Source organism: Meriones unguiculatus, chromosome 7 (genome assembly GCF_030254825.1).
Source record: "Meriones unguiculatus strain TT.TT164.6M chromosome 7, Bangor_MerUng_6.1, whole genome shotgun sequence".
In the NCBI taxonomy this organism is placed as follows: domain Eukaryota; kingdom Metazoa; phylum Chordata; class Mammalia; order Rodentia; family Muridae; genus Meriones; species Meriones unguiculatus.
Window position 1 is genome coordinate 52,523,841 of NC_083355.1, and position 13,199 is coordinate 52,537,039.

At 37.9% G+C, this 13,199-nt stretch overlaps 1 protein-coding gene across 3 annotated transcripts in view; it reads right to left on the reverse strand.

Moving 5' to 3' along the window:
- Positions 1–13,199, reverse strand: part of Cul2 (cullin 2) — a 54,396-nt gene that overhangs the window by 14,198 nt on the left and 26,999 nt on the right. For all 3 annotated transcript variants that reach the window (XM_060387414.1, XM_060387413.1, XM_021653125.2), the window contains exons 4-11: positions 11,441–11,535; positions 7,927–8,032; positions 6,972–7,054; positions 6,079–6,175; positions 5,881–5,991; positions 3,637–3,799; positions 1,642–1,766; positions 588–695 (exon numbers count right to left, since the gene is read on the reverse strand). In XM_060387414.1, coding sequence (XP_060243397.1) covers positions 588–695; positions 1,642–1,766; positions 3,637–3,799; positions 5,881–5,991; positions 6,079–6,175; positions 6,972–7,054; positions 7,927–8,032; positions 11,441–11,535 — 888 coding nt within the window. The remainder of the gene's footprint in view (positions 1–587; positions 696–1,641; positions 1,767–3,636; positions 3,800–5,880; positions 5,992–6,078; positions 6,176–6,971; positions 7,055–7,926; positions 8,033–11,440; positions 11,536–13,199) is intronic.

Sequence of the window (13,199 nt, forward strand, 5' to 3'; positions counted from 1 at the left end):
TGACATGTGATCAATACATTTTAATACCTCACAACCTATAAGTGAAATCTCCAATGTCAAATACTAACTCAAATTCCTGGTGTCTTTCAAACCAAGAATGAATACAGCCTAAATGCCAAGTAAAATGCCAGCCTTGCCACTGTCAGACTATACAAGGAAACTATCAGTACTAAAGGATACTAAGACCATGGACACCAGTGTAGCAACAACTGAGTAATAATGACACAGGAAACTCTATAGATGTTCACTGTAACCACCTTAAAACTCTCAAATTTAACCTGGGTTTCAGTGTCTTAAGGACCTCAAACTTAAATGCCTAATAAATATACCCAGTTGAAACTCCACATCACAGTTTAAAGAAAATCCCATGTACATATGTCATCTGCATGTGTTATTTATTTGTTTAAAAGTTGCCTTATTGCTGGACGGTGGTGGTGCTTCCTTTTAATCCCAGCCCTTGGGAGGCAGATGCTAGTGGATTTCAGAGGCCAGCCTGGTCTACCTAGCAAGTTACAGGACAGCTAAAACTACATACAGAAAAACCCTGCCTTGAAAAACAAAAAAATAAAAAATTTTTTAAAAGTTACCTTATCTAAAGCACTCATAAAATGCTGATCACCGTTCAAAACTGTGTTGATAAGTTGAACAAATTTACCATGTACTTCCAAAACTGATTCCACAAATAGTGTTGGCATCTAAAAACATAAAATACAAAGTATAAAGCTTTAAGATGTTTAAGAATAAAATTTGGCTGAAGAATAAATGCTTACACCCTCAAATTATACTTATACGCCTCCCCACTCCCTAGCATCTCTAGCTACACTGGTCTTAAAATTCTAAGACTCTTCTGTCTAAAATGGAACTGCCATCCAACACCAGGCCTAGCAGGTCCTCTGCCACATAACCCCACACACTCATTGGAATACCATGCCTTAAGGGTCACAGGGTGAATCCCTAAATCTACAGAGTTACATAAAGAAAGACTGGATTCTGAGAGGAAGGATTATAAAACCTGTACCTTTCTAGAATGAGAATGAGATCCTGGAGTTGGGTAGAATTAACCCCTCCCTGACCCTCAACTCCCCCACCTCTTTCAAAAGTTTCCCTCTTGAAAGAAAATGACTGAATTTGAGGATCACTGCAATTGCATATTTTTACATCTCCACCTTGAAATGAGGCTCAGTTTTTGTTCAGTGTCACTTAATCTGCAAACTGAGCAAAAAATTTTGAACATGCCTCATAATAACAGCAACAATACAAGGTCATTGGTTGGCAAAGGCCTTTTCAGAAAAATAAGGGTTAGGGAAGGTAAGGACACATGGCTGCATGATTTTGAATGGCAAACATAGAAGCAGGGGAGATTTTAACTGCCACTTACAAAGCAACATAATTGTAAAGAAACTGCAAATAATTTCCTTTTGGAAGGTTAACAAATGCTACTGGTAATCAGTGTTGTTAGGAAGCAACAGTGGTTTTTTTCACAATTCAACAATCCTAAAGAGAGCTCAGTAAGTTCAAGATTTCAAACATTAGAATATCTATTAGTTTTTTATGACAAAATCCTATTTTATAACCAAACAAGGTCAAAAGAAAACCTGTATAAACCTGGCTACGAGAAAGCACTCTAACTCCCCGACTCACATGTTCCTGAGTAAGGTTACTGGTAGCTCGAAGGCCCTCGTCATGGATGTGATTCTGCAGCTCCTGGATCATATGAGGTAAGCCAGTGGACACAGCTCGGAGTAAGACGTACATATTTGCCATGTCTGAGAGGAAGAATTTATTAAGTTCTCAAACAACCTTCTTACGGAATTAGGGTTATAGGAAGCTGAGGATGAATGCCATCACCACTTGAACACACACAGTGCCAGCTACCTACTACCCCCCTCCCCCGCCCAAAGCAACATCCTGGCTTACTAGGTAATGATGATGTATGAACTTTCAAGAATGCACACATCTTCCTCTTCTTTTTTACTCAAGTGGTATGGTATATTATGTGTGTTACTGGTAACTGCAGAGTATCTTAAAAGTATTTTATACTGGTACATAAAGCAATTCCACATATTTCACAACTTTATTACAATTACTTAAAATTTAATGGGAAATTATGTTGTAATCAATAATATGGGCAAGAATATCTGTAGTATAAATCCCTAAAGGTACTTTGATGTGTCAATCTTGTGAACAGATTTTTCTAAACAGAAAACAAAGCAGCAAGAGCTGGAAAGATGGCTCAGCGGTTAGAGCTGGTTGCTTTTCCAGAGAACCCAGGTTCAATTTCCAGCACCTACACATTGGCTCACAACTGTTTGGTAACTCCAATTCTAACACTTTCACACACATACACATACATGCAGGTGCACATCAATGCACAAAAAATATAAATAAATAAAAAATTTTTAAGAGGAAAGAAGGGGCTGGAGCGTTTAAGAGCACTGGCTGTTCTTCCAGGGGACCGGGATTCAATTCCCAGAACCCACATGGCAGCTAACAACTGTCTGTATCTCCACTTCCAGGGGATTTGACATCCTCTCATAGACATTCAGGCAGGCAAAACACCAGTGCATATAAAATAAAAATAAAAAAATCTTTAGGAAAAAGAAAAAATGTTTCTGTGACACTTAATGGTGAGAAATGATGCCTCCGCATACTGTGTTGAGTGTATACATGTTGAGGTGTAACATACATGCAGACAACTATACATTCTTAATAATACGGCTCTGTGAATTATTACAGATGACACACAATACCCACAAGACAGACATTACCTATACCTAGAAATGCCCTTCACCCATCAATTCTACTGCTCCTCTGCAAGGTAACGGAGCCACAGGCTGAGCTCCCAAACAATTCCCAACTTTTATCTGATATTAGGTTCACCTGTGCTGTGTTTAGTTTTCATGTGTTCATTTCTACTCTGATGTAATAGTGCCTAGTATAAGCATCACTGGACATGGGGGTTGCTTCTAGTCATTAAAAAACATTGCTATGAAGACCCTTATATGTTTTTATACACTCATACATTGCACTGAGGAAGAAGTCCCATGCCTAGGAGACTCGCTGGACCATGAAATATACATAGATATTGCTTTAGTATCAGAATTAGCTTTGTAATATGAATGCATCAATTTATACTCTCATCCCATGGTACAAGAAGTTCCTGGTATTCTTCATGCTTCCTAATATGTCCTATATTCTTTTAGAGTACACAGCAAATGAGTACAACACACACACACAAAAACAACATCCAAAGCCCACAGATGTTTTCAGCATTCATTGCTGGTATCTCAGTGTACTTTTGCTTTTTAAACTGAGTTAGATCGAACACTTCTGTTTTATCCTTCCTGATTTTATTTCATATTGCATATAAGGAATTCTCAACACATTAAGTAAAGTAGCCCTTGTGAAATATAAAAGCATAAACACATTTTCCTAATTAATCTTTTTTTCTTCCTAACTCATCTTTTACTTTAAACTGTACATTGAAAATGCTTTTCCAAAAGTTTAACCTATAGTCATAAAAGAATATACAACATACCCGGGAGTATTAATGTGTGCTAAGGTAAGACAAAAACTGCAGAAAAATGGACATGTCTATCATTTAATTTCCACTCCCAGTCCCCTGGGTACACTTACCGTTCTTTCTCTCTTGCCGAATGATGTTGTGGCACTCCGCGTGTAAGAACTGTAAGTGGTCTGCCACCATCCGCTGCTGGCACTCATGTATCACTTTAGTATACGAGCTTGGATGCAAATATTTTCGACATCTAATTTCTTCATCTTTTAATCTACCTAGAACCTACAGAAATACATCCTTATATTAGAATCATATCATGAAATATGTTACAAAGTCTGACATCAGCCAAATCTTGATGCCTCGTGGAGAATGCAGTTAAGGTTATGGAAAAGCTTTACACAACCAATTTCAACTCAAATGTATGAATCACCTCAGGTCTTCACCACTGCATCTCAACAAGAAATACCTTCACCGCTGAGCCCACATCATCTGCTATACTGGGAACCCAACACCAAACAGTACAGAATACAGATCACTACATGAAGTAAATTCTTTTTCCTTGTTTCTATTTTTATGAAAGAGGAACTACAGTTAAGTATTAAACAATACTGCTAAGTGTTTAATACTTAACTGTCACATTAAAGACTTTTATAGAGTCAATATGTCAACCAAGACCTTTTATTTTTGAAGATTATCCCATATGAAAAGAAACCAAATCCAAATAAAATGCAGGTCAATAAAGAACAAAATTACAATACTGTACATATGAAGATTATGCTAGCAAGGCACGAATAAATGCGCTTGTGTGGACTAGGAAACCACTCTGATGTAAAGCTAAGGAAATAAGTTTCTGGACTTAAATGACCCTAGGAAAATTATGTAGATGTGACCTTTTAAAAATTGCTGGTTGGTCTGCCTGGAACTAAAGAAAAGAAAATCTGGATATCTCATTTGAACAGTCAGTGAGGCTCAAGCCCAGGGAAGGGACACCATATTCCTATTCTACTGGGACAGCTACTTGTAAGGCCGAGCGTTATGAGTAGTTAGAGAAAATAACAGTCTCTAGATTATTGTTGTTGTTGTTTTGAGACAGGGCTTCTCTGTGTATCCCTTGCTGTCCTGGAGGTCAGTTTATAGATCAGGCTGGCCTTGAATTCAGAGAACTTGAATTCTGCCTCCCAAGTGCCGGAATTAAATAAGTTCACCACTGTTGCCTGGCCAAGAAAGTAGAGATCTCTAGATTTCAACAGGTGTTTCACTGTGTTCTTTTGCTAGTCCTCTTAGAATATTTTATCTTCTTAGTTAAACCAACTAAGAGAAATTATCCAAAAGCAGAATGTTTGAACCTCAACATTATAACCCAAAATCTGGCTAAGGCAGACACAGCATATTTGTAATCCCAGGAGTCAGGAGGAGAAGGCAAGAGGCCGTGACTGGAAGACCAGAAGAGTTCACAGAGCAAGACTTGGCCTTGAAATATCAAGAAACAGAAATCTGCAAAATCCACTTACAATTCTCATATCTCTTTATAAAATGACTATCACTTTCTTACTTACCATGAAAATATTAATAGGGTTTCAAATTTCTCCTGGAGTGTTTAAAACTCTGCAGACCAAGAGTTAATCAGATTATTTTATTTGCCCTCTACTTTTTCTTTCCACTTTTTTGTTTATTTTATTTACTTATACTAGAAACAGGGTCATAGGATTCTGGGCTGGGCTGAAATTCCTTTTATAGCTGAAAACCTTAACCTCCTGATCTTCCCACCTATGTCTATAGATACTGGCTTACATGCATGTATCACCATGCTAAGTTATGCAGTTCTGGTGCTTGAACCTCATGGTGAGTGTGAGTCAGGACCTTGACAGAGAAGTCTAAGGACCTAAGTTTGATTCCTAGAACTCCCAAGATAGAAGGAGTGAATCCGACCCTCAAGTTGTCACCTGGTCACCACACTTTAACAGCAGTAAAATATCTACTTTACATTAACTTTTTAGAGACTCTCTTAAAAATATGTGTTGTATGTATTTCTGTATGGGTATGTACATAAGACTACAGGTGCCCATGGAGTCCAGAAAAGAATATCAGATCCTCTGGACCTAGTGTTACAAGTGATTGTGCTGGGAACTAAAAACTCAGGTTCTCTACAAGAGCTATATGTGCTCTTATTCACTGAGCAATCTACCCAGCCCATATTATACTAATTTTAATGCTGTAACTAAAATAGCATTTTTTTCCTTAGGAGAAAGAATAAACAGAACCTTTTCCACTACAATATTTACAATATTAAATATAATAACTGTTAAATAAAATATTGCCAAGTGTGTAACACATAAATGCAGATGAGGTGTTTTTTCTTTTACCTTTTCCATATACTGTGAGCAATTTGATTCTTGTAATAAATTTGAAGCTTCTTGCTTGTAATATTCTCCTGTTTCAGTCAGAAAAGGAGACACAAATATTCCCTGATAAAACTGAAAATCAATTAAAATTGTATTAGTAAAAACTAGAACAATTTCAGAACTTAGAGATCATATCATGTTTTGAAATAGGCTTTTTACCTTTAAGGGAAATTTTTTCTTATACTGTTCAACATGAACAAAGGAGTTAATAACCCCATGGATTACTTTCTGGTTTGGGTCTTCTCCACCACGATCACTAAAACAACAAAGTATAACACAAAATATGCTTGAGAATACAGACATCTGCAGATGTACAGCTGCTAACCTAATGCCCTGATTAAAATTATAAGGTCAAAAATGCATGAAGCTTGAAACAATTTTTCATTATCATTATTATTGCTAATATAAATTAGAAATCATCTCACACGTGGGATTTGATGGGAATGATATGCTATGACTATCCTGAGACAGTTCTTCAGCTCTCTCACCAGGCATCTGGGCTTCAGTCTGCATCACACTATGCTTAATGTGGAAGAGAAAGCCTTCCTCCAGGGGAAGGGATAAACAGGACGCAGACTTGCTCTGATCTTTTTCCTCATCACAGCTCTAGAAATTCCAGCCTCAATAATCAGACAGGAGAAAGAACTATTAAATAGCATTCAAATTAGAAAAACAAAAGCAAAAAAGTATTTGTTTACAGATGGCCTTGACGGGCGGGAGGCGTAGAATATACTTCAAATTTTGTACAAAAAACAACACTATTAAAGTAACTGTATTCATTTCCAGAATATAGAACATACAGAAATCAGTAGTGCTGCTGTATGCTAATAGCCAACTACCTGAATCAGAAATCAAGAAAGCAATCCCATTTTGTATTAGCTGCAAGAAATAACCAGAAAAACCTTAAGTGAAAAACTGATGAAAGAAATTAAAGTGAACTAAAAATTCACCAGAACTGACAGAAAAACCCCTACATGCTAATAAAGATCAACTTAACAGATCATAGTCAATAAACTAAAATCAGCTCACTGAGGAGAAAAACCCAAACTCACTTTTTAATTTCTCGGAGCAGCATTCGGATGAGGATGTTCTGAAGGGGTTCAACCATTAACTTCCTCCACATATCCAATGCTAGCTGCCAGGAAAAACACACATCATCAAGGCTGAATTCGGTAGCTTTCCCTTTAACATCTGTTCAAGGATTTCTTTTTAAATAAAAATACCCATCAACTGAAATGCTGATATTTTAAAATAAAGGAAACACTGAGTGAAGAAAAGCCATATTCTGGGAGTCTTCGAACCTATGGTCCTGGCCAGTATTTAAGAAAGCTTGTTCAAATTTGGCTTAAAAAAAATCTGAAGGAAAAAAAAAAAAATCTGAAGGAAAAATAACTTCTCATTCAAAGAAGCAGTCATCACATCAAAATTATAATATTAAAGACAGATAATATTTTTTGTTTTTGAGACAAGGTTTTGTTTTGTTTTTGTTTTTGTTTTGTTTTTGGTGTCACAGCTCTGCCTGTCCTGGAACTCACTCTGGCCACTGCCTCTGCCTCCGGAGTTGCTAGGATTAAAGGTGTGCACCACCACTGCCCGGCAAAACATTATTATTATTGTGTGTATATGCATATGTGCTTGTATATTATTAGTGTGTTGGTGAACATGTGGAGGTCAGCAAAAGTTTCTGGAGTTGATTTTCTCTCTCCTTCTACCATTAGGTGGGTTCCAGGGATCAAACCTTGTCAGCCCTACTCAGTTAACAGGCAAGTACTTTACCCACACAGCCTTCTCACTGGTGCAAGGCCTTTAACAGTCACTGAAAAATCTTAGTAAAATGGTTTTATAAAATCCTTATTGTTTAAATACTAGATAGAGAGGGCCCAACTACTGCAACTCCTGTACGGGAGGAAGGGAGACAGACTGATGACACAAAGTTATCCTCAGGTTTTGATCATGCCATGGGACAGATACAAATTTACGTTCACAGTTATTTAAACAAATTCTTACCTCTCCTATTTCCATAAGTGGTTCATTCATATCTACTCCACCATAGCCGTACTGTAAATCGGCTTCTGTCAATTTATTCTTTTTAATATACTGGGTATTGAGATACCTGAAAATCAAATGCAAGGACCGCTGGTGTAAAGTCAAAATCAGTTAGGAAAACAAATAACAGCTCTACAACAGTAATCTAACAGGGTCATAAACTCACAGACTAAGTCAGTGATGACTCCAAAAGAAAATATATACAAGTTAGAAAGAAATGGAAACAGTAAATTATTAACCCTGGACTTTCTACAAGACTTACTAAACCATCAAGAGTCCATTTGGCATTTCAGACAGCAGGAATAAAGTGACAAAAAGAATTTACGCTGGTTTAGCTTTCAGCACTGGGAAACAGAAGGTATGGTATAGTCTGCCTTGATTCTCACTGCAGTGCTCATGGCTTCCCACAGTATTCCTAACCATGCCTTCCAGCTAAGGAAAGGACTGAGATGGGAATAAAAGACACCAAGAGCCAATCTATAGCCTGCAATGCCCTGCAGCTGGAATTATCATGTCAGGCTGCTCTCATTCAGGTCTCATCCCTTTCAGACCTGCCTTGGTCTCCTGAATTAATTCTACCTTCCCACACAGAACACAATGTTTTCCCAACTACGCAGTATCTGCTACCACATGCACAATCCTTTTCTTTCATTGACAATTTTTTTTTTTAATGTTTGGTTCCTCTCTGAAATATAAGGGTAGCAAAGTAAGGACCCTTTCTTGTACCAATCAAAAAATAGCAGCAGGAAAATATCAAGTTCTAAGAAGATTCCTTTTAAACAGACTAAACATCACGGCCTGCAAAAGGTAACATTAGAACACAAATTTGAACAGGCAGCCTGAGCCAGATTGTAAAAGGCATGAATGCCACAGATAAGCGGCTGCTAGAGTTGGTATACACATCAGCAGCCGCAGCATTAGGGAACTGACAAAGTTCAAGGCCAGGGAGCAAGACCCTGTCTCAAAACAAATAACAATGATAATTTTGAAGATTAAATAATCTCATATAACTTTTTAAATAACTGTGCACCTGGTAAAGCTAAAACAGAAAAACAAAAGCTATTTAAGGAAACTGTTATTTCTTTCTTTACATCTACTTCACTATACACTTTCTCCAGACTGTGGCTAGAAACAAGAATGAGTGCAGGGTGGTGGTGAAGCATGCCTGTTGTAGTCCCTGCACTTGGAGAGCAAAGGCAGGTGGATCTTTACGAGGCCAGCCTGGTCTATAGAGTTCCAGGACAGCCAAAACTACACAAAGAAACCCTGTCTCGAAAAAATAAACAAACAAAACAAAAAACCAAGACCCAGAAGACAGGAGAAAAACACTGTATAGGTGTTTTCTCCTAATACTGTCAATTATGTCATCTGTAAAAGGCTCTCATTACTATTCACCCTTCCAATACAATTAGAAAGAATGACCTCATCAGTTATACAATGCCAGTGCTAGAGAGGACAGAGACTCCCACAGGCATCATCAGCTCTACTTCAGTGCTACAGACAGATTAGTTAATCATGGAAGATAACACGAACTAGTCATGGGTGGTGTACATCGTAATTCTAGGATAATCAATTACAGATTGAGTTCAAGGTCAGCCTGGGCTCATAAGACTTTGTCTCAAAATTAAAAAGATACGCATATAGAAAGACTATACTATAATATAATGAATAAGCCCTGAAGCCTGACTGATTTTTCAGTTCTGACATAACTAACTGGCTGATGTCAAAGTCACTACCAATCTCATCTGGTTTTACATGTGCAGGTGCTCATAACTAGTACTAGCATAATAATTAAAATAGTACTAAATTCTTAGTTAATTTTGATGAACAGGACCACCAAGCAAATTACATGCAAGCAAACTAACAAGGCAAAAGCAGCTCTTTACCAAACCATACAGGGAGACTCCTATTGCATAGTGCACAGTCTACACTAAAGGCTCATGCATATAAGCAATGGTACATACTCACTCTCCAAATTCCAATACTTACCATATAGCAGGGGGTTACCTTCATTAAAACTCATGATACTTAAAAGAAACACTCTTTCATAATAAAGTTAAAGCCACAATAAACCTGTACTTTATGGTAAACCGATTCTTTAATTATGTCTTTTGCCCTTGTAAAAGTCACTGTGCCATTATGAAGTCCAGTTTCTACAAAGGCAACTTAGATTAAGTAAACTATACTTAATAACCAGCAAGACAAAGAGTAGCAAAAAGCCAGGAGACTTGGAGGCTGCTTCAATACTATGGTAGGTACTGCCACAGAGCAGGGTGGAGAGTCTTCAGCTTCTCCATGGTCAGAAACTGAAACTTGGGCACATCTGTGACATAAGCCACAAAGCACAGGGCAAAATTAAACGCTGCATCCATCAGGCCATAATGATTACCAGAAAGGACTCCTAGGCCCAAGAATAAGAGAAACAGGAACTTCATATCTGTGTTTGCTATTTATATTACTCTATCAATAAACAAATGTCTGCTTTACTCAGCAATAGTCATGGACAGACATTTTCAAAGATGGACTACTTACACACGGCTCCCTAAGACTATAGTGCTCAGTGATGGCATAGCCGTACTACCTTCTGTACATACAAACTTTGCTGTTGAAACAATCAATGGTGTTTCCTAAAATTTAAGTTCCATCATTATGCAGCAGTCAACCCCTCTTATTGCAACTGTCTACAAGACTAAATCAAATAGGATCAGTTCAAGGAACCACAGAAATACAAGACCTAAGCCTGAGACCATGCAGGAAAGAGGAAAATTTAAAAAGAATCTATCAGAACTACTCATCCAGAGAAAGGAATGCAAGTGCAGGGAATGGAGCAGTAAGGGGAAAGACAGAACGACAGGAGAGCAGGGAGCATGACTATGGCTGAATTAACATACCATGGGGACCTTAAAGAAAACTGCCAAGTACTTTAGCAATGGCCTCAGAAAGCCTGAAATGTACCTTCATCTTTTAGAAACATGGCTTACATGCTCCACTGAGTGTCATCCAATCTGAGCTTTTGCACTCATCTCTGGAGTTTTAACATGTGTTCCAGACAATTTGAAGAAACAGAGTCACAAACATTTGCTTTTCTTTTCCTTAGGGCTACACACCTGCTTGTCTGGCTATGCTCTGACTGTACCTGTCCCTAGTAATCCACAGTCCAATGGAAGATAATATAACTTATTCCTAAACTCATTAGAATCATATACAGTAAAAATAATATTCGGGTAGAGAGAAGGCCCAGTGATCCAGAGCACTGGCTGTTCTTCCAGGACCACTTTTCAATTCCTAACATCTACAGCCCTCCGTAACTCCAGTACAAACGGATCTAATGCCATCTTCTGGCCTGAGGACATCAGGCATGCCAGTGATACACAGACACACAAGCAGGTAAGACAGCCATATACATAAAAGTAAACCTTAAAATGAGTTATGAATGCAGGTAGTCCTGCTAAGTGGTCGATGTTAAAGCACTCACCTATATAAGCAGTCCATATAATCGGCACCCTTGCTGTATTCCTCCCAATACCTATGATACATAACAAGCACTTGCTCTTCAGACTCCAGAACTCTCTAAATAGAAAAACATTTGCTTTTGAAAGTACTAATCATTTTCATTATAGTAAAATTATAAAATAGTTGGAATCAAACTCCTTAAAATTACACAAATCAAGCATTATCACCCATAATCATAAATTATATTTTAACTATATTTAGTACAAATGAAATTGGGAAAATATGTGAGCCTTAGAATAGAAAGTGACTATTCAAAGATTTCTCCAAAATAAAAGGACAAACGACTGTAGTGTGATAGAAAACCTGGGCTGAGATTGTAGCTCAGTGGTAGCATGCCCACCTAGCATGAGCAAAGTCCTATGTGCAATTTGCAGCACCACAAAAATAATAATAATAAATTCTATTATATTCTGCACATAACTTATTTTAAAAGTTTTTGAGATAGGGCCTCTTGTTGCTTAGATTGGCCTGTAACAGTGCTCCTGCTGGGATTACAGCTGTGCAGCAATACAACCAGTTTGTGCACTGCTAAGGAGCAGACCTGGTTTTCATAGTAGGTGAGCAATCTACCAGCTGTTAGCCAGTTTTCAGCTCTTATTTAAAAGAATATGACTTTTGCCAAGTGGTAGCGTACACCTTTAATCCTGGCACTCAGGAGACAGAAGCAGGCAGATCTTTGTGAGTTCCAGGCCAGCCTGGTCTACAAAGCGAGTCCAGGACAGTCAGTGCTACAAAGAAAAACCTTGTCTCAAAAACAAAACAAAACAAAACAGAAAAGATAATGTGACTTTGTAGTATTCCAGAATAGCCAGTATTCTGGCTGGCCCAGAACACTGTGTAGTCTAGGATTACCTTGCACTCACAGCAATCCTATCTCAGCCTCTCTAGTGATGGGATTATAGGCTTGAGCCGTAAGCAGCTTAGGTTCTATTTCTCAAAAACTTTATGCTGGGCGTGGTGACATGCACCTTTAATCCACATCTCTGTGATTTCCAAGCTATCCAGGGATACTAAGTGAGACTAACAAAACAAACAAAAGACCTACATATCTTTCCCATCTTCTCAGTACCTGGGAGGTAGGGCTGATCAGGAGTTCCAAGGCCATCCAGTTTAGGCTACTTAATAGCTGAGGCCATCTTGGTTAACATGATATTTTGTCTCAAAAAACAAAAACAATCACAGCCTAACTTAATAAATCCCAACATTAATAAATGTCTTATGTGATTATTAGCTATAAATAGACAAGTTCACCAGCTTATAATAGTCAATCTTTGACCCAATGTAACATAGTAATCACTGAAATAATTTTAAAGTTCTTATCAAAAGCACTGTCATGACCTGATACATGCATAGACACAAAAAACACTAAAAAGTATGTACAATGGACAATAAACATGCATTAGAATCAGTATATTTCCGCCAGTGGTCAGCCTTCTGGGTCAAAAGGGTATTTCCTTCTTCTCAGGGCAGAGGCTGTGTTGTTTGACCATTAAGTGAGATCTGATGGTTGCCCCACCATCAAGGTAGCGTGCAAGATTCCAGCTCAGGCTGTAAATTTACCTCTTCCAGTTCCAATGATCTAAAGATCATGTAAGGGATATAACAGTTCATTTAAATAAGTGAGATCTGTGATGATGGCTCCATTGGGTAACAGGTATAAACCCCAAAGAACCAAACTGATTTCCCCTGTGAAGCAAGTAATGATGCTTCGTTCATAGATT